We start from the raw sequence: 23,267 nt of genomic DNA, 5'->3' as shown, positions 1-23,267 counted from the left end.
TATAGTTTTGTTGGACACTAAAATGCTAAATAGATACTATTTTTTTTCTTCTTCTTCAAGTGAATTAGCTGATGTGTGTGCAGGACAAGATGGACTATATCATTTTACATTTAATCTTAATATGATATGAAGTGTTTTACTGATGATCAGGATATGTCTGGTTGAAAAATGATCTGGAATGGTGTTGTTTTTGTTTTCTTGTTCTTTTTTTTTTTTTTTTTTTTTTTTTTATTTCCTCTCTTATTTGTGGCAGATAACTTTGTACATAAATGTTTACCACAAATGAATGTTAATGTTTGGTGTCACTTGGACTACTACAAGAACTCTTTTAAGACTTTCTGTAGAAGCCTGTGGTGACTGCTGGCAATCCACCACAGAATAGAAATATTCAACCCTGTTTTTCTTGGGGTTTATACGTAAACAGTAAAGTCAGCATCAGCTATTGAGGACAGTCTTAAAGTATCAGACGTATTTCCATTCCACCTTTCTCACACCTTCCTATCAGATTGTCAAAATGGCACCGTCTTTCCTTTATTCATATAGTTCTTTGTGTACTTGACTCTGTCCTAATGAAAGTTTGGTCAAAATGAAACCAGTGTTATCTGTCAAAAAGAAAGAGCAGTGAAAAGAACATACTTGTGGGCACTTCAGATGTTCACTAAAAGCCTTAAAGCAGCATTGGTCTTCCTTCATTCCTGTAAATCTGTTACAACCAGGGGATTTTATTTTTTTTTTTAATTAGTTTTAATCAGCAGAAGAGGAATGTAACTGCCAGCCTGTCCTTATTTTCCCCCTCACTTTCTGATGGCCACAGGGTCATTTCCCCGACAGTCCTGCAAGAGCTTGTCTATTTCTCTCACAACTTCCTCGGCATCCACCGACTCCCTGCCTAGATCCCGGGCTGAACGGTCTAACTGTTCCAGAACAGAGTCCATCTCACTCGAGTCTCGGCTCACTCGGGAATGCACATCTGCAAAGGCCCTAGCCATCTGATCTGATGTAATGAAGGGAGCGTCTTTTGACTGTTTACTAGGCGATAGATACTGACTGTCAGTTGACAAGTACTGGCTGTTTGGTTCAGCCAAGGCTCCTGATTTCACTTCACAACCATCCAGAGGTCCTTTTGTTGAGGTGCAAGGCTCAATGCATGTCTTGGTTGGGCTGCTCGATGCTGAGGGAACCTCCTGAAGCAGAGGACTCAGGGCACGTTTGGCTTTTAAATAAGGTTTAACATTGGCAATGAGAATAGTGTGCTCTCTCTTGTCTTTCCCAAATGTACAAAAAGTCTTTTTCCCAGTGGGGTTCACAGTTTCGTAAGTCTCAGTCTCAACATTAGCTTCAACTGTGGGTACAAAGAGATTTGTGCGATAATCTGCATTCTCAGCCTGGCTGGCTGCAGGGAACTGTGGCATCCAACATCTGTCAGAATGACCAAGCACTCTGCATTCATCTGTGCAGTTAACACATTCTTCTTGTTCTGTAAAACAAAGGAGAAAGAGAAAAACTCTAGTTATAAGTGGATTTCTTTAATGAAGTATCTATGATCAACTTGTGATGGACTTACTTGACATCTGGTGTCTTAACTAGGGAGAAAAAGAAAAGCTATAATTAAAATATTTCAGAAGGATGGCATAGATCTACTAGTTGAGACATTAGATTTATTTAATGCTATTCTCTATGTATTAAAGCATTCACACAGCCCAGTGGAAGTAAAAAGGGGTCATTAGAGAATCATTCTCAGAGGAACTGAGCTTCAGCTGTAAACTAATCTGCTGTAGAAATCTGTTAGGCTTTGTTCTGTAAAACTCATCCTAGAAAATAGTGAGCGGTACTTAAAGAACTCAAAAGGCATTATCAGGATTAATTTTTCAAATCAAATAACTGAGCAATGACTGTCTTTCTGGAAATACAAACACTTCACAAGAATCAGCAAGCTGGCTTTTCATTCTTGTCACCTCCATTTCTTTTGTAATTGTTATGTTGTATGACAGTCACGAAATAAAAAGGTTTTCTTAAAAAGCCTACTTTTCCTGCTGAGAACAGAGAACTAGAATTTTCCATCAGAATGAATTAAATATAAGCTTGTCAAAAAGCGCATATTGCAATTTTATTAGACATGAGTATGGATCATGTAATCAGCTTTACCATTTTTGTTTTGGTGCAATAACTGAAAATGGATTTGCTCAATACATACGATTTGGAAGAATGACAAATCATGACATACTATTTGAAATGATAATGATTGTAGGATTTTTATATTCTTATTTCTTTCAAAGAATGCAGTTAAATATATATATATATTAATTCACTACATTTCTAGAACATAAATTTTAATACTTCCCATCCTACAAAGCTTTAAAAACCTTAGTTTGACTGCATTTTTGAAGTAACAGAATATGTTTGGACCACTACTCACCGTTTTGAAATTGTATACATGACCTTAACTCAATTTCAGGAAGCAGGAAAATTCCAGAAATGTGCTTTAAGTGAGGATTTTGTGAAGGTTGGTTGTTTTTGTTTTGTTTTCTTTTCTTTTGTTCTCAAGAATGACAGCTATGATGCAAATTACCTTCACTTCTTTTTGGATTTTTTCGGTACTCTCCAATCAATCATGACCCCATAAATCCTTTTAGTATCTCTGGGTTTTGATCAGCCACACACTGCTATTAAGCATTTTGATCAACAGAGTGGACATATCGGTTTCAAATTTGATTTGAGGAATTCAGTACATACAAAATGCCTTAAATTCCAGTTGGATTTTAAATTAAAAAATAAAATAAAATAAAATAAAATAAAATAAAATAAAATAAAATAAAATAAAATATTAAAAAAAAAAAACAACAAAACCTGTAAATATGTATGCGTATGTGTATATGTCAGAATTATTTTTACACATTTGCAAAGACATCCACAACAGGTCTTTACAAAAGCTGAACAAACTTCTTGACCTGATGATAGGACAAATTCTAACGGGTCATAATCTTTCCATATTAGAAAATAACCCCCCTGTAATCTCATGATGTCTATGAATAACCACTAGATTCATGGACAGCTGCACTGCATAAACCTGACATAAAAGAATCATTACTTTTGTGAGTATCCAATAATGTAAATAAATTTGTTCACATTTATAAAAAGACGTGAATACAATATGGTTTAAATATACTCAAAATTGTCTTACATCACAATGATCAGTTGAATTGGAGTGAGATCATTCATAGAATCATAGAATCATAGATTGGTTTGGGTCTTAAGGGAAAAATCTTGAAGGAAAGGACCTTTAAGATCACCTAGTTCCAAACGCCCTGCTATAGGCAAGGACACAACCCTCTAGAACAGGTTGCTCAAAGCCCCATCCAGCCTGGCCTTGAATGCTTACAAGTGGGGGACATCCACTGCCAATCTGGGCAACCTGTTCCAGTGTCTCACCACCTTCACAGTAAATAATTTCTTCCTAATATCTAGTCTAATAAATAAAATAAATACAACAACAATAATGATAATAAATATAAATTTTAAAAAAGAAGAATCAATTCAATTTGAATTTTACTTTTGTTTCATTGTGTTTTGTTTTGCTTTGGTTTACTTTATGGGCTTGTCTGGTTTTAAATCTAACCTATTTAGTTACTTATGATAAGAAAATGATACGTTACTCAAAATTTACTTAGATCTGTGAATTTTTAATACAGTTCTTAAAAAATTTTCTAATTCTGTATAAATACTTCCTTCCTTCCTTCCTTAAATCTAAGAATGGTAAGACTTTTAGAAAAGAAATAACAAAAGCAAGAAAGAATGAAGTACAGTTAGAGAAGGATACAGAGTGATTTTTGAGGAAAAGAATATAACATGCATGCTTTAAAGATAAAATTTGTAGGGGATCTCCAAGGATAAGCAAACTTCATGCTGATCTTAGCGTACAATACAAGCTGAAGTAGTCATAATGAAAAGCAAGATGAAAATACATTCCCAGCCCTAACACTGTAATACACTGACAGAACTAGGAAAAGTTCTGATTTTGCTTCACTCGAATAAGATGAAATTGGCACTCATGCCTGCAGGCACAACAAATACAGGACAATTGCTTAATGAAAAATGTAGTTATAAATTTCATACATATAAAGGACAACGTAGACACCTCATTCCAACCATTAGTTCACCTCCACTAAGATTTTGGATCTTGTTTTCTAGAGCTTCCACAGCTTCAAACAGCTGCTGCATTTCAAACAAATCAAATCACAATATTTTAAATGGGATATATAGAGCAAAAATACTAGAAAAGAAGGTTTCAAATTATCAAGATTTAACAGGGAATGGGCAATAGATAATAAAAGGTAAAGATTGGTTAGGTTTTATTATGCATAGAAATCCAACAGAAATAAACAAACAAAAAAAAAGTGCTCCAAGGCCAATGCAAACCAAGACCTTTCTATAATAATTCTGAAATTTTAGATTTTGCAGATATTTTCTCTAAATTGTTTCTGCTATTTTTTCCCTATATCTAAACCTATATCTAAAATTACTTCACTCTTATATGGAATGCACTACAATGCTGAGTAAAATTTTTGGTTCTTTTAAAGGATTCTCTAGGAAATTTATTTTTACTAACTAACTGTATTATTTTGCAAATTTATCTGCATTTTGCATCATTTTTTAATGTATGTAATTTCATTTCCTTTAAATAAAATAATAAAAAAAAAGATGATGCATTTGTTAGCAGCTGTTAAATGCTCTGTACTGCATAATCAATGAACAAAGATTTCTCCCTATCACTTTGCTCTCTTTTAAATTATTTCATGAAAGCAGAAATAATCTTTTTCCTTTATATCTCGCAGAAAACAAATAAATACATAAATAGAATGTAGTACTGTCTGTAAAACATAATAATCATATTTAATGCATTGAGAGTTCACAGTTTTTACAGCCCTTTAGCCACTTAAAATTATCTTTCATAATTTTCCATTTTTTACATTCAACATATATAGAAAGGCTGCTCCAAAAGTAGTATCTCCTATTTTACTACCTTGGCCCATGACATCAGAGGCTAATGTCAGTTGATGGTATGGCAATAGAGGTTGAATCTCCCTGCCACTATTTCGTTGCATTTTGTTGCTGTGTGACAGATGGCAGCAGAGAGGCACTCTGACAAAATGATGTCTGACATGAATGTGCATATGAAACGAAGGGATGTTATTGAACTACATGCAGAAAAAGTTACTCCAATTGATATCATCAACGTTTGCTGAATGGTTACAGAGATCAAGGAGCGAGTATAAGCACAGTGAGATGGTAGGTGGTACATTCCAGCAGAGGTGACAGTGACACGGAAGACAAACCAGATTCCGGATGGTCGTACATATTTTTATGATCATGGCATTCAGTCTCTTGTTCATCACTGGTGAAAATGCATAGCTAATGGTAGTGTCTGCATTGAAAAATAGTGTTTTGCAGCTTCAGGTTTGCTCTTTCAAACAGTGTTATTGTATTCTTCATATCTGTTGTAGTTTCCATGGAAATAAATAGGAGGCATTACTTTCAAAGCAACCTATATACATATAAAATGCAGAGCTGAACAACTTATGTAATAAGAGATTCATTTTTCCAGTCTCATTTTAAAACCTGGCTGTATTGTGCTAATAAAATTATTCCCCAAACTGAGACTGAAATGAGAAAACCTGAGATGAAAGATGGAGATCAGAGAAGTTCTCAGCCACTGGAAATGCATTAACTACACTAGGTACTTAGTAGTGTGCCAAAAACTATGCTTTGAGGTTTTCAAAACTGATTTGTTTAATTTTGTCACTGAGTTACATTCTATGATTTGAATTTATTACTTCATGTGTGCACACATACACTGAATATGAGGATAACTTACAGTATTTGCAGTATTCATTGGCATCAGTAAAAATACAAATTTTACTGGCAATCTCTTTAAGTAGCAGAGATATATAACATACAGCATATATATCATGTATATTGCATGTCACATCTTTTCCCTTCTCACTTCCTGCATTTGCTACAGCAGGATTACATTCATACTCATAGTATTGACTAACTTTCCATTTCCGATCCTCAGGCACCTTAGCAGTGAGAGAATTAAATATGAAGCCAAAAAAAGAAGGTAGTTTTGTGAAGAAAAATATCCTGATTGACCTTGAAGTAAAAACCACCTATTCATGGCAGGTTCACGAGCTTCTGTATTCTAGTTTTGAAAATCTGCACCTTTCACTTCACTTTTTTTGCATCACGCTGTGGGAAATGGATTTCAAATATTGATTATCATACATTATAAGCCACTCATCTCACTATTAGCTTGTAATTTTGCCTGCTACATATAACAAACAGTGAGAAAAATAGAGCAGGCCCACTTAGTACTAGCAGTAGAAACTACAAATATGAAATGAACTATCACCACCAAAGGCCAAATTAGCGTTTGTGAGAAAACTGAATAAATTTAAAGGTACCTATATAAATATATAAATATATATACATAAAATAGGTAAAACATTGCACTGTCCATCAAGATGCGCTGGTAGAGCAATATGCAACATTGGTCTTTATTTCTATGATTGTCTTCCTTGAGTTGAAAATAAACCTTTAACAGTGCAAGAGTGTACAATAAACAGAAGCAGCCTAGAGGTTTTCCAAACTCTCTGGAGCTCTAAGGGTAAACAGTCAGAAGTGCTTCATGCACTTCAGGGAGAACACACACAAAAATAGAGCTGCTAAATTATCTGCCATCAAAAGAAAGAAGAAAGAAGCTGTCTGGAAACAAAAGTCACCTAGATAGGAAACTTACTGTACTGAAATTTAAGATGGTGTAGGAAAAAAATATGTTGGAAAAATATAAACTGCAATGCAAGGTATGTATTTTAGTGTAACCTATCACACATGTTACGTATTTTATTCTGCCTTACTAGAGAAGTTAGTAATTAATGTCTGCATTCTGTATCAAGTTTGTTGCAAAAGATGATCTTGTTTAATTTTCTATTCTTTCCTCATAAATACTATGAATACCTTTAAATACAGGTACTGATTTCACTGTAAACATATTTTACTAATTAATTGATTAATGCTTTGGATATTTGGCTCCCTTCAATGGCTAAAACTGAGATATTGCAATTGAATTTATTAATCACATAAAATTAGCATAATGATAACAGAGAAATTTGTAATTTTTTATCTTAAGAAAAGCAAAAAACACAACAGTGACTTACTGTAGCCAAAATGACTTCATAAATTAATAGTTTTCCAATTAAGTTGGGCCCTAATTATTTTAATTGCACACACATACATGAAGCTGCAAAGCAAACAAAAGTCAGCAATCCCTGTACATAAAACCTCAGCATATAAAAACTTCCAAGAAATATACCCCGTAAGATGAAGAAAACTGTAGTCTGTATAAAAGTACACCATGTAATGCAATGAGGAATGTGAAAGTTTGAGCATAACGAAAATCAGATTTAAAATATATGTTTGTATGTATGTGTATATTACCTTCACACAAGCCTGGACATACACAAGCATATATATATATAAAATCATTTTCCTCCCTAAACCTGTAAATGCTTTTATCAAATTGTGTTTGAAGTGAAGCAAAGCAGACACAATTTTGGTCATAATTTATAAGATTTGACTTGGTAAATTGTCATTCATGTCCATTCTTTTCCAAGAGTTTGTTACTCACAAAATATAAAACAAAAGTGTTCCTCTTTACAAACATATGCCCATTAGCGAAGATTAATTTAGTATTCGTATAAATAAATACATAATTAATAGTGAATATTTTGTTATGTTTGATTGACCTAGGCAATGCAAATTACTCCTCCAGACGTCTTGTTCATTTACTCCTTACCTCTCTTACAACAGGTGACACTTAGTTTTTACTATCACACTAATAACTCCTTCTAATAGATGTGATTTTTTTCCTCTTCTTTTCTGTAAATACGGAAGCTAAAAAATAATCAATAATTTTCAGGGATGGTTCACTGGAATGCCTCAATGATAACAGCTCCAAATGAAAAATACACTGGAGGACTGATCAACAAAAGTGATATTCTTTCTGAAGCTTGTAGTTGGACACTGCTATCCACCTTCACTGTTGAAATACTCTATTATTCATTGCATTACACAGGGGGCGGCGATTCACGTATTTACTGACCCTTGCTTTGCTTTACAAAGAAAGAGACTAATATTTGAATGCATATATACAGTTCACACTGACTTTCTATCATTTTACCCTTGATTTTGTGAATTTGTGTTCATTGTTAGCATTTCCACTAAGAATTGACTCAGTAATGAAACAATGTATATGTTCTGTAGCGCATATTTCTCTGATCTGACCACAACCATGTTATGAAGGGCTTGGAAAAGAACAGTATTTCCTTCAGGTTAGTAGAATGAAGTGTTTTGTGTATTTTAATAACTTAAAATAGACATGACCTGTATCTTCTGTACATATGTATAAACAGATGAACAATAAACAGCTCATGTCCAAAGGAGAATATAAATAACTATCCCTTTCAAAACTTCAATTCCTGTAATACACCTGAAAAGCTTTGGATTTGAGACAGACAATTGCCTTTACTGAATAACTGTAAGGATGGTATGTAGATATTTATTAGAAGAGGAAAATAATGGGCTTTTTTGAGACGTCCTAAGGACTATGGCTATATGATACTTCTGACAAGAACAATCAGCTAAAGTACTTCTTCTGTGGTTGTATTCCTGTTTAATTACAATTGATTTTGACATAAATGAGCAGAGGTAAACAAATACTTCTATGCACATGTTTGCTGTTATTAAACAGAGCTGTCTCCATTCTGAGTATTTATATTGGCTTGTCTGTTTAAAGGCTCCTTTCTGTTAGGCAAAGCAATTATGTAGTTCAGATTAGCAGTATGACTGGCAGTAAAATAAGAACAGAACGCCACTTTTTTTAAACCTCTTAGATTTTGTGGTCTTTTTCTGATATTAAAACAAAGCATTTGAGGCCTATAATCCTTACAAAGTTTTCCCTTTTTTTGTTTTGTTTTGTTTTTTTTTTGTTTTGTTTTGTTTTGTTTTTTGTTTTTGTTTTCTTGGTTGCTTACTTGTCTTTTGGACAGAGGATAAATAGAATATATTTCTAATGTTGACATGGCATAAGGCATTTTAATGTAAAAAGAAGCTGGTGAGCTTATGGATTTAATTCTAGTTCAGCTGTCCAAGACCATAAATATTGGAGAAATATTGCAGTAATACAGCAAGCACTACAGAACATTTAATTATTTATTTTTTTTTTTTACATAAACATGCTTTGAATTCATATTTACAACTTAATTTAATTGCAATCATATATTTCTAGTTAAAGACAGCATAACAGCAAGAAAACATTTTCATTACCTGAAAATTTTCCATCCTCACAACGGGCTGGTCCACAGATCCCAACAATGGGTCTTTGGCCTCTGCCTTGCTGTTCTGGAGGCAAATCAGACCTGTGAGTCACAGACAGGAATAGGCTCTGCTTCCAAAATTCCCAACATTGTCAGAACTTCCAAGGCACAAAAAACAGTTTCTATCATGTTCTGGGCATAGCCCATGCCCTTTGACATTTATCCATACGCTTCTCAAATGTATGTTCTCAATGTATAAACACAGCCCTTTCATAGCAGACAGTGGACTGAGAACATACTCCAGCCCCACACACTGAAAAGGAAAAGGACATCCCAACAACCCTCCACAACCTTAATGGGAGCTGAGCTGCCTTAGAAACTGTTGCTTATGTTCTATTGCAGCAACTTGACAAAATCACTCAGAAGAAAGGGGATGGGATGCTTCTGGAGGCTTCATTATCTGCTTTCCTATCTGGCTGGGGCAGTTGTGAGGAAGAGTGCCTCTCCGAGTAGTTATTTCTTCCTACTGAAGAAGAAAGAGGAGAGGCTAAGAATGGACACCCAGTTTTGGTTTCTAAAGTTCACCTGTAAGTCAAACTGGTACCTTCCATAATTTGCAGCAAAAGTACCACATGGCAGTCATGAAAAGATATTTTGGCTTCTTCCCCATCCTGCTGTAAAAGCCCTTCCTAGTCCAGTGCTGCAGGCAGGAATGTACATGGACTCTCTATGCCAACTCTGCACTTAGCAGTCTACCGGGCAACTTTAGTGACTTGACAAGTTCATGGTTTTAAACAATAAATCTTACAGAGCCCAAAAGCCACTTCCTGGAAAAGAAAGGTGACGAAACTGCAGTGATTAGCAGAAGGAAGTAGGCTTGAGGATCTGTTAGAAGAAATATCTTTATATAACATATTTTCTTTCTCTTGATCAAGGCAGTTCCACAGCTTTTACTGTGAGATTATTTCTGTACTAGCACTCCAATATCAATAATTTCCATATCTAATTTGTAACATTTAGTAAAAGCTAACACTGTGTATTGTGTTGTGATGTTTAAGTATCCAGTAATTAAGCAGCCCCATATTGCTGCATCCTATACAAATAATGATAGATTGTACATCCAGAGACAAGGTAACAAGTAATTATAACAAACAAAAGCAATGTATGGGAAAGAAAGAAAGAAAAAACTTAATGAAAATGTAACCATGCTGTTGACATTTCCTGAAAATTTTGATGTAAAAGCTTCATAAGATATCCTCTTTTGTCACACTGTCAAGCCACCAATGATTAGCTATATATTATACTGGTGAGTCTTCCTCACCAGTTGCCAATTATCTCAGCATACAAATATTTAATTACAAAGCACTAAGCTTTTTGCTTTGTAAGCTTGTTTCAAATTTGGATGTGACAACTTGTTTACAGACATTGACTGATGAGGGTGCAACTGAGGAGAAAAACAGGTTTCCAGACAAATCTGTTTCTGCATGTTTCGGTGGCTCTACATTCTGAATATAGGTAAATTCTCTTGAATTGAAGAACTTAAGGTTCTGTATAGGAGCTCAATTTTATCCAATAATGGATCAACACATGAAAGCTTTCCAAATGCAGTTCTCCTTTGCAGAATCTCTCTCTCTCACACACAGAAAAGATATTTCTAAAGGCTATACTCATGCTGAATCACTCAAAATCTGGCTACTTTGGTGAAAAAAGGAATACAGCTTCCCCCATGTACCTACCAGCATGCCTGGATTTACAGTTAAAATCTCTTTTACCAGGCATAATGTGACAATGCCTGTTTTATACTGATAGGTGGAAAAGCCCACTGGGTAACATTCTTTGCTTCAAAAGGCTGATATAAATGTCTTACACTTTGGACTTCATGGGAGGTGTAATGCATCTGATCAAGCAGGAGGAAGAACGATTTTGGTCACAGGACTAAAAAACAACTTAAGAGGTTCAGGCATCTTAAGGAACTCTTGTTTGGACACAGAGACACAGACATATCTTCCCAGAAAAAGAAAATAAATAATTAAACAGTTTCATATGGAGTCTCCCTGTGCCATGATAAGTAGCATATTCATTATTGTTTGATTAGATGGTGCCCTAGACTATTGTTTAGCAGATTGCTGGTGTTATGTTTTATCACTACCTTCAAAAGAGATCTTAGAATGGGAATACCCTTGTGCCAGTTTATGGAGCACCCGCACTCTTTTAGGAATTCGAGTTTCATAATGCTTTCCTACTTAGCTTTCTCCCTGCATGGTGCTTTAATTAGATCAATCAGAAGAAATAATAAGGGATGCCTTTTTGAATTTGACTCTCTAAATATAAATATTTTGGTAAGGAAAATTGTACATGTAAATAGATTGAATAAAATATTTTCAAGTTCTCCATGAACTGTAAATGAATCTCCAAAAGGTACTAAAGATGATTTCAGGGTATGCATGTCTTCATTTCCCCAGATACTTCATCAAAACCCCTATGTTCAAGATCTCTTTCTTCTATTTCAAGGATCAAGGAGACTATATATATTAGCAACACTGAAACAGAAAATCTCTCCTGGCAGTTATTTTTATTTGCAGCATCTGAGCTGCTCAATTGAGAGTCATAATTTTACTTGTCGTCTTTGCATTTGTTACGGCTTCGTTTATTATACTGATGTCAGAGGACTGTGACATGACCAAACATATCTTTAAGAAAAATGGATAATTTAGGATCTATTTTCTATGTTGACATCGTGTATTCATTGTTTTCACTAATATCTTCAATTTTTAAGACTGCTAAACAGTAGAAGTAATTTTTCTGGTCTCTGGAAATCTTTCATTGGTGTCAAATTCCTATAAGAAATGTGTTTCAGTTCTGGAAGTAGACTTAAAAGCTAATTACAAAAACCACCACCAAGTCAGATGTAGTCAAGGTAATTGCTCTTACAGGTGCCCTCAGATAACTTGTACAAAAACCCTTTGAAGGAAACTCGGCAGTGAGGTAATAGATAAGTTAAACATTTTCTGCCAAAGTGAGTAGAAGCTGTAGCTGCTACCTTTAAAGCTTCTGAAGGATTCAGAATATGTCAGTCAGTGTCTATGTTATATATCTTTAAGAAAATCGTTACTGTGCAGAGATGATGGAGATGTTATACCCTTAGAAATAGGACAGACATGCTATAAAATGCTGCAAAATACGATTAAGTTTTGAGTGTTTTTAATATTTTTCCATTTATTGGAAGCCATCATTGTAATATTTACATCATTTGCAGTTTCATGCATACCTTCCACCATGATTTCATTTAAATGGGTGCCACTCCTCTCAGCTTTTTTGTTCTCTTGGATAGAAAACACAAGAGTCGATTCCAGATTTTTTTGGTTTTCATTTTCCATTCACAGCTAATGAAAAGGGGACAAAACTGGATCTCATGATTGCCTTAACTCCCAGGAAGACAAAAAAATGTTATGTGAAGCACTGTGTTTGAAATTAAGGCTCAGTGGCTCAGTCTGACCTTCCATAAATTCTGTAAGGAACTAACATATAAAATAATTGTCTTACAGGAAGCAAGAAAACAAGCTTTTTTTTTCTTTTTCTTTAGCTCATCTGTTACAACACGCACATAGTACATTTTCTTCTCAGGTATCTAAGACACACACAGTTTAGCAGAGCGCTAAACTTATTTGTAAGCTCTCAAGTGACTTCCCAGTTGCAGCTGAAGATGGATACAAGGCAGCTAATTTGCTGCCACCAAGGGAAAATGTTCTAACATAAAAACATTCCCTCCCATAGCTTCAAAACTGTTGAGCACCTAGGGAGCCTGACTATTTGTAGAGTTGATACTATGCATATGCTTCCTCCGTAACTGTTACATGAATACATCTGGCATCTGTCTCTGTGTTAAACAGACTTAATTGTCCTTAGTATTAGTATGTAAAAATCCTCTAACCTATGTGATTAATGCAAAGGAAATAAATAATAGGATATTTATAGGTTGTTTTTGTTTGTTTGTTTGTTTTGTTTTGTTTTGTTTTGTTTTTCTTAGAGCTATTTTTGCATTATTGGCAAGGTCTTCTCTCTCTCTCTCTCTCTCTCTCTCTCTCTTTTTTTTTTTTTTTAACTTTCTTGGTTGTACCTCCATGTTCTTTTATCCATATTAGACTTCAGAGCTCTCAGGTATTTGCCAGACATAGTTGGACCTATTCTGAAGATATGTCATAATTTCTTTAGGTGATGTTAGGGTGACTCTACATCCTAATAAATTATTCTGCTCACTGTTGCCAGTGAAGTCAAACTCAGGCAAAGCACTTGATTTCTGATTTCAATATATTTTGAAGAGATCAAAGAGCATGGAAAATCCTGTTCTTTGGTTAGTCAGACCATGCAGAACAGTAATACTCTAAAAGATGCAGGTAGTTGCATAGAATGAACAGTAAACTGAAGACTTTTTGAAGTTATTTTAGCCTGTCAATGTTCATCTCAAACCCTCCAGCAAAGTAATGCAAATAAACACAAACAATAATCAGTATTGATAATTTGACATCTGCCATCATCCATGGCAACAAAGTTAAATATACTTAACATACACCTTTTACAAGAAGTTGTTTCTACAAGAAAGACTATAAAGCATACTCTTTCCTAAAGCAAATATAACTGCCTAAGTCTGTTTGGGATACTCCTTAAAGTTCCAAAATTGAACTATGCAGTCATCAAATGACCTGGCTGAATCTGCAGGTCCTATCAGGTACATTAAATCGTATTGAGTATGAAGGCAAACTATAATTTTATTAGCTCTCTTCTTTAAACTTCACTAACATGCAACAAGGAGACAAATGAGATCTTTCATCTAATTTAAGAAATTCTGGGAGAGTTCTCATCGGTCAAAGGATTAAAAAAATGTGCACAGAAAGTGGACTGAGGTGCTGAATATCATTTTATTATCTGATGCTTAATAGCAGCTATAAGAAAATGAATAATCTTTTAGAAGCAGAGACAACCATATAATCGAATTTCCAGCAATTAAAATTAGCTAGAATTGTTATGATGACTTTAGAGACAATGGAGAACAGTGGATTCGAAGAGTTACTTTGCACTTGGTAATACGTGCCAGGTAAAATACTATCTTCACTAAATGCACAGGCAGTGTGCATTCAGGTAGATTCTGAAGTTGCCTACCTCTATTTCAGAGACACATACACACAATGGTTTGACTTTTTCAGTTAATTGGTAAAGCTTTTTAACACTTAACTTATCATTTGTTGCAAGTCTAAGGGCCCAATTTTCCTTTATTGAATGGGACTCAGGTGTGTAACTCAGCATTATGAATACTCTTTTCCAAGATGTGCTTCTAATGTGTCCATGTTAGTATGAAAAATGACCCCTTGCAAAGGAATTTTCTAGTGATTACCTGCATGTGTAACTTTCAGGATATTTACAGAATACTCATTTGCTGTCTAGTCAGATCAAAATTCTTTTTCCACTGAGATATTTCTATGCAAAAGCAAAACAACTTAATTTTTTCCTCTAATATTGTGCTGCCACACTAATGGCTAACTACTGTATCTTTCACAAGTAAAATTTCCTTCAAAGTACTGCACCTCGAATGCCTTCCTGCAGGAACACACAAGAACTTGCTCCTCTTCACTGAGGAAAACTGTAGCTGATCCATTCCCTCCACAAGACAGCAGCTATGGTTCCTTTGACAAGAAGTCTGGTTCTGACTTCTCATCAAAGCTATAGCAGGGAGTGGCTTTGCTGATGTACAAGGCTGCCACATTTATACAAGCAAAATGTTTGACCAGTATGAATAATTCTTCATAATTTTATTTAATTTTATATTTTTATTGCCAGGAATTTAGCAAGATAAATTTAGAGCAGCTGATCAGCTGCACTTCACGTACAGAGCAAGCTGGGATAGTAGGCAGCACATTATCCTTCCTCCTGATTGAATTTAGAGCCAAACTCCCCACCAAATCTCCTGAGCCACTGTACCTTGATTTTGCTGCCCATGTTCTGTTGGCTCCGAGTTCTATCTGAATCCCAAAAAATTCATGGCACTGAGCAGTATGCAGAAGAGTGCTAAATTCCAATTTGCTCTCATATCAACAGTTCAGACCTACAAATCTTTTGCAAATATTACCAAAGCATGCGTTTAAATTATGCATAACTAGGAAATTAAGAGGAAGACAGCTTTATGTATCAGATTCTTCGTGCCTTCTTGCTTGTCCTGAGAATGCAGAATTGATAGCTCTGGAACTCAAAATGAGATTTTAGGTTTTCTGAGATTCTCAAAAATACAAAATATACAATATGCCAAAATAAAATTTATTTTATATTTAAATATAAATATAAATATTTATTTATATTTATAAATAAATATATTTATTTAACAATTATATTATATAAATATTTATAATTATTTATTTAAATATAATATTTATTTTATATTTTTATTATACCTCAAACACCCATCAATCACTGAGTTCATTCCCAGAAATGGTTCTGAGCTCAAAATTCCTATTTTAAAGATTCAGTAGGCTTAAGCTTTCCCATTTATTATATCTATGTCTTTCCAACATCAGCCCAAATATTCATCCCTTCTTTAAATAAATTATCAGTTTAAATTTGGCATATGCTTTTTGATTAAGTGATGGCATTTCTGAGGGAGTCAGGCTGAGATGATAAACAGGGATCCCCACACTGTCAACAACTTTCATAAAACATCAGTCACAGTCCTCTGAAAAGATGATATGCTTATTTAGCAGTTTTTTTTTTTTAAAGATAATCAAGTGGAAAATCAATGATGGTAATCCTATAGAGCACATCCACATTATCAAATGTTTCTGTGATACATTAGCATGGTTACATTTAGCCACTACAGCCTACTGGTTTACATGATATTCGAATAAACTCAGTTACAGCTGGATATTACAAACTGCTTTCAGATTTTCAGCCATCTTATCTTGAAATAGATATTCTCAGCTTCAACAGAAAAAAAACCCTAATGGTATATTAAGGAAAAACAATGATAAAATTGTATGAAAAAAAATATAAAACTACTAGTAGTAGTAGTCTTCAATAGGTTAACTGCATAGAAAGAAGCTACTATGTAATCTAATTTTAAAGTAAGAAAAATGAAATCATATATCAATTTTAAATGTTTATGCAAAATGTCTCTCTTGAACTTCCCTCGAATTCATCAGAAATTAATTTGATTGAAACTCTTCCTTTGAAAGAAATAATATCTAAAGTAACATTATACTTTGCTTACTGTGAGAATCTCTTTTATAAAACAAAGAGCAAATTATCAATGAATATAATTTCCCATTTAATTTCAAACAGGAAAAAGTGGAATAAAAATACAAAATAAAGCATTCCACACAGAGAGGGATATATATGCTTTGGTCACTATTTATTTTCAATTTCTGAAAAAGAAACAACATTTTGTGTATGCTTCCACTGTTACAGTTAGCCTTCTCTTTGATGATAACATGTATCTCTGATGACATGGATGAATACATCTAAAATTCAAGTCTTCCTTCTAGCAAGACTGTAATCCTATATAGAAGGTCAATGACAATCTACCTATTAATACCAGCTGGTTGCTAGTAGTAAGCAGCATTTTCTTATTTGGGTTTTTCTCTCTCTGCTTTGCTATTTCTGATTTCTATGGGGACCTCCATCTATTTACCACACTAAATCCTGTTGTTCATGTAACACATACTCTTTGTTCATTTCCTAGAGGTAGACAATCAGAACTGGCATTATTGTTAGCATTCTCTGAAGACATGGTCAATGCAGATGTAGCTAATCCCCTCCTACTTGTTATTCAGCAACCAGTATCTGCCAATAGGATTTGGGAATCCCTAAAGACAGTGTTTAAAGGGAAGGGTTAAAATCAGCTTGCGTAATGACATTCTCAGTTCTTGAGATCATTCATCACGTTTCTGGAATCTGTTCCATGAAGAAAACTAAGGTTGCTGATTAAATTAACTTAAAATAGATGGACAACCATCTGAGTGAATGAGATCACTGCAACTTTATTATGTATGCTGGTACAAATACTTCTTTTAATCTGTTCTCAAGGCCCATGTATTCCTTGTGAAAGTCTCCATTTGGGAGATATCACCTCTAGAGCTCAACTCCCTGAGAAGCAATCATATTAAGTGAAACCTGCTGGGGTACTTGATTTAACATTAAAGTGAATTTATCAGCTATTCCCAACTTTTTGAGAGACTAATTGAATTATCAAAGGCTGCAATGGGAAATGTAAAGCCTTCTGAGATCAGATTTGTAATATAGATAAAATCCTTAACTTGTGCCATGTGAATATCTTAAAATGTAGTAACAGGCTGAGGGCTAGAACACACCTGATGTAAGATTTATTCTGCCTGTATAAAGGACAAAAATTACTTTAAAACATCATCTTCAGGTATGCTGCATGCCCACATGATAAAGTTGCATGATTTTTGATATTCAAGTCAAGTTACATACTTTCACTTTTCACTTTTAATCCCTTTCAGAAGGAATATACAATTTTCTTCACTTTAAGGAAGTGACACATGATCAAAATCAAGCACAAATACATTATGTTCCTGAATTAGGGCACATAATATTGACACTATTTACACAGTAAGCTGCTGAACATGAAGTTCATCTGTGAAAATTCAGCTTTGCCAAAAATTTTACAAAATAATTATCTAGCAATTTATTCATTTTAAACTGTTTGTCTTTGATGTGCATATAATTTTGGAATTATAAAATGGATCTTGGCAAAAGAGACCATTTAGGGCAAAATTACAGGGCAAAAGCAGATTTGTATCCCACTGACAATTTGACAGAGAGATCTTCATACAGATACATAAACATAGATGTTCACAAGGATATCTTTTAATATTTATTACAGAAACAAAGCTGTCATCTTCCATATGCATGAAAAAAAAAATTACGCTATTAATATACTGCAATTATAAAAGTACAAAAAAGTCAAGCTGTTCTCATTTGCAAGAAAGCACTTTTATGAAGCGTCCAATGACAAACATGCTAAATATGCAGTTTCACTTTACCCTCTGTATGATAACCTGCTAACAAAACATACAGTTCCATGAGCTATGGAACTAATTAATGATTATTTTCTGCAATTTTTTTTTTGTTATTGACTGATGTATTGAAAGGTAAGTCCATTTGAAGTTTTCTTGGTGACAGGCATTGATAATTGTTTCCTTCAGTCAAGAGTCTCCAGTTTTTAATAATCTGAGATAATCATTTTTTCAGTTATATTGGGCAATTACATATTCTATTACAGATGTCTATATCCAGATAAAACGCAGAAACTTATTTATGAGTCCTGTGTGCTTGGGTAGATACTGTTTCAAAAGTTTCTGGTAACCAAGAAACCAGTCAAACAAACACAGCAATTTCAGGAATTTCTAAAAATGAAAACAAAATAAAACTTGAAAAATGCATCTAAAAATCAAATCATTTTATTATTATTATTATTATTTCCATAATTGCTTTTGAAAGACTGATCTCTCTAACCAAGTCTTCTTTTTCTTGAGTATGTGCAAAGCACCAAGGAGATTGTGAACACTACTGTAAATTACATACTGTCTAAGTTTTTCAAACGTCACTGTCTGGCCTAATCAATGTAAAATATCTTTAAATGACTCCTTGTGGAACAGCTGATAAGCCTGGGCAAAGAAGTTCACTAGTGAGTCCAGATTGCTTCTGACACTAAACTGATGTCATTTACATGGACTTGAGCAATGCCTTTGACATGGTCCCCAACAACATCCTTGTCTCCAAATTAGAAGGATGTGGATTTTATGGGTGACCACTCTATGGATGAGAAACTGGTTGAAAGGCTGCAGACAGAGGGTGGTCATCAATGGTTCTATGTCCAGGTGGAGGCTGGTAATGAGTGGCATCCCCCAGGGGACTGTCTTGGGACAAGTGCTCTTTAAAATCTTTATCAATGACATCTTTATCAATGACATCGACGATGGAATCGAGTGCACCCTCAGCAAGTTTGCTGATGACACCAATCTGAGTGGTGTGATTGACACAGTGGAAGGAAGGGATGCCATTCAGAGGGACCTCAACAGACTTGAAAGGTGGGCCCAGGTGAGCCTAATGAGGCTCCACACAGCAAAGTGCAAGGTTTTGCACTTGAGCCGGAGGAATCCCAGGCATCCATAAAGGAAGGAGTGGTCCTTGAGAGCAGCCCTGCAGAGAAGGACCTGGGGGTCCTGATGGATGAAAAGCTTAACATGAGCCAACAATGTGCTCTTGCAGCTTGGAAAGCAAATGGTATCCTGGGCTCCATCAGAAGAGGAGTGGCCAGCAGGAATAGGGAGGTGATTGTCCTCCTCTACTCTGCTCTTGTGAGGCCCCATCTGGAATACTACATCCAGGTCTAGAGCTTCCAGTAGAAGACAGTTGTTGGAGAGGGTCCAGAGGAGAGCCACAAAGATGATCAGGAGACTGGAGGACCTCCCTTACAAAGACAGGCTGAGGGAGCTGGGCTTGCTCAGCCTGGAGAAAAAAAAGGCTGCGAGGTAACCTTATTGCAGCCTTTCAGTACCTAAAGGGAGCCTACAAACAGGAGGGGAATCAACTCTTTGAAAGGTATAAGATATTATTCTGTTAACTTCAGTGTCTCGAAGCTTGCTGGGGACAGAGATGAACAAGTCCAGGCAATTCCTCGGCAAGGGTTATGAAATCCTTTGTCTGAGGGACCCAGATGGACAAGCCAAGGGCAGCGAGAGAGAGATGAGCTGCAGCTAAATAGCTGTGATGCGGTCTTCTGTGTGGACTTATATCAGGATGATGGCGATCTCAGGGGGTACTCACATGACTCTTGCTCAAGCACCCAGGGATGTTATGTAGGCAGGAGGAAAAGGAGGATGAAAGAAGAACCAAAAGCCATGAGGATAGGTGTCTGACATCAGATTCCTCACACTACGGAATTTCTGCATGCTGACGAACTCTCCTGGGCCTGCTGCCTGGTCTAGTGTTAAATGGGGAGGTTGGTGGCCCTGCCTGTGGTAGGGGGACTGGAGATTCATGATCTTTGCGGTTCCTTCCAACCCTGGCCATTCTGTGATTCTGTGAACATCTACTAATATTTTATGGTGTTCATACAGCTGTATACTTTTTTCCATGTGGAATGGAAGTGGGACATAATCCCAGATTCTGACACTTAGATGACTCCAAGGAAGGAGGTTTATACTCCAGCTAGGTATCTAAGTTCCTATTATAGTAAATGTCAATTTAAATCTACTTAAAAGAATCAACAGAATGTTTACCTTAACCTAGACAACATTTGAGCTGAATCCCACTGCTAAATAGCTGTAAGAATTAATCTAAGTGTCTAAATAGAGATGTAGACTACCATCTTTAAATAGAAGTATACAAAAAAGCTTGGTTCTCTACCCTAAATACAAAATTGTCTTCTATGAATGAAGAAGATATATTTTTTTAGAAGAAATATATTTTGCACAAAATTTTGGCAGAGATTATGAGCAGAGCTGCAGATAGGATTCATTTTGTTTCCGTGTTAGGAAAGGTCTATTTTGATTTATCGGTCTTAGTACAAAATTGTGCTATTTCTTTCACAGTGGTATTCAAGGAAGCTGTTTTGAAATTTCTTGGAAGACATGCTCCAGCTTGTTGTGCCCAGCTGTCTTACATCACATAAGTTAATGAAACTCATATTCTCCTACGCCAGTCAAGTAAGATCTGATTTAAGTTAACTTGTTCATGTTCCTACTTCTTCCATAAGAGAAAAGTAATTTGTGCACAGATCTCCTAGTACTACTTCCAAAAACTGAGCAGAGTAGATTCTATACTCTCATATTTTGAGCAAAGTTTAAGGAAAGGATAAATTGCAAGATATTAAAGGACAAGTTGGTCATAACAGGCCAACAAATTTCTATTAGATATTAGATCAAAATTTAAGGACTGGAGAGAGTGGGAAAGGCAAAAGCATTGGGCATAAAATAAGGATTGCAAGTTTAGACTTATTCTGCAGAACACACTTTTTTATAAACGTTTAGGCCACAATAATTTAAATGTCATTTATCTGGATACAATTTTAATAGGCATTCAAGGTCAGTGCAAACAAGGGAGGGAAATTTATGAATATAAACTTTCAGGTCTGCATTTCATTATGGAGAAAAAAGGGAAACTTTAAACCAAGTATGCCTAAGCATGCCATTTTTTACATGAATTTAAAAAATAAGTAAAAAAGAGCATTTTTTTTAACAAGTCATTTTGAAAAATACAAAAGAAAAAACAACATTTTTAAAGTACCTAAATAATATGTTTTGGCCAACATAGAATAAGAGGAAAGGCCTAGTGTCATATTATGGGTCAAATCCCATTAAAAATAAACCAGCAAACAAAGCAGTGATTACCAAAATCTCCAAACCCGCCTCTCAAAGCAGTTTCTTCTCAGTAAAAAATAAATGCTGTGGAGCTCAAGCTTTACCTGTGCTAAATAATTGTGCTTCACTTTAATTGTGTTATGTGTGGTTTGATTGTTTTGCCTTTTTATTTTTCCTCCTTTAAATTGATATTAAGCAAAAGTGAAAGAAACTGTTACGTAACACAAAAGAAGTTTGTCTCCAGTAAGCCCTAAACCAGAATGTGTTTCAGCAGAATATTTTTTTGTGTCAAGGTTTTTTTTTCCAGTTTTCACTGTGTTATGAACATACAGAAATATATTTGTATATACTTATACATTTATGTAACCAATTCAATAAACAAAATTTAAGAATTAAATTAGCTTTGTAAGGAAAAAAAAAAAAAAAAAAAAAAAGTAAAAAAAAACTGGAGTGTAGCTGAACATTAACTTGTTCCACGCCTCCCTGGGACTCATCCAAAATTAGATGAACAAGAATTAAGGCGGTAGTGCTTTTTTATGTATGTCAAAAAAAATCTGCTTTTAAAAATGTGCAACTGTAGTGATGAAAAGAAGAAATATCTACATGAGATGTATTTTAACTTGCATGAATTTTAAACTGTTGCCAACTGCATGGAAATTTATATGTTCTTTAATAGTTATTTTTATTTTCTTCCTTTTTCATATTCCTCATTCTTTTGTTTCACAATAAGTATTTCTGTTTATCTGCTCCTGTTCCACTTCCTCTATTCTCCTCCTATAGGACAATGCTCTTTAATACTTGAGATACAGTTCTACAATGTCCACATTTTCACTGTTTCACTGAACAAAAATATACAGAAATAAACCAGAGAATTAATCTCCAAAGCTGAACAAAACCTAAATGGTTATCAGTTCAGTCTATTTTACTCGGCATATTGTCATAAGTTCTAGTATATTTATCTATTTATTCATTATTAAGTACTGATTTAATAAAGTCATAGTTGTATACTGACTACAATTATATAACTGAGACACTAAATTGGTCACATGCATACACAGTGGCAAAGAGCAGAAATAATGTCTCAAGCCTGATATGTGTTTTACAGATACAGAAAATCTCACAGTATGAACAGACATTTTAATTTAAAATCTTCTTAATTCTTGACTGGTACCTGTGTCTTGCAGTAGGGCAGGTAGTAACAAGGCAAAGTATTTCATGCACTTTAGCAAAATATGCCTTTTTCAACAAATTTACACTAGACAGTAATGAGCTATATTGTGTGATGCTCAGTCTTAAATAAGTGGGAAGAAGTTCCTCTGCCCAGCTCTCAGGTATTAAGTCTGTACATCTTTTATGTTGACAGTTCAGCTTCAGGCAATAAAATAGAAGAACCTGTTCTACATGTACTGTTTAAACCAAGAGCAGAAAACCTAAACCTCCATCAATCTACTGTCTGTTTTACGGCTTATCTGTGGCAAAAATGAATCATAAGAAAGATTTGTTCTGATTTCACAGACTGATCCATCAA

General features: G+C 34.8%; 1 protein-coding gene across 1 annotated transcript in view; it reads right to left on the bottom strand.

Annotated features, from left to right (window-relative positions):
- Positions 1-794: 794 nt before the first annotated feature.
- The window catches only part of PCDH17 (protocadherin 17), an 81,131-nt gene continuing 58,658 nt past the window's right edge, over positions 795-23,267 (bottom strand). The window contains exon 4 of the mRNA XM_042867913.1: positions 795-1,477. Coding sequence (XP_042723847.1) covers positions 795-1,477 — 683 coding nt within the window. The remainder of the gene's footprint in view (positions 1,478-23,267) is intronic.

This window comes from Lagopus leucura, unplaced genomic scaffold (assembly GCF_019238085.1).
Source record: "Lagopus leucura isolate 7727_CA_CO unplaced genomic scaffold, USGS_WTPT01 Super-Scaffold_100001, whole genome shotgun sequence".
Taxonomy (NCBI): domain Eukaryota; kingdom Metazoa; phylum Chordata; class Aves; order Galliformes; family Phasianidae; genus Lagopus; species Lagopus leucura.
This window is presented reverse-complemented; position numbering and strand designations above follow the sequence as displayed.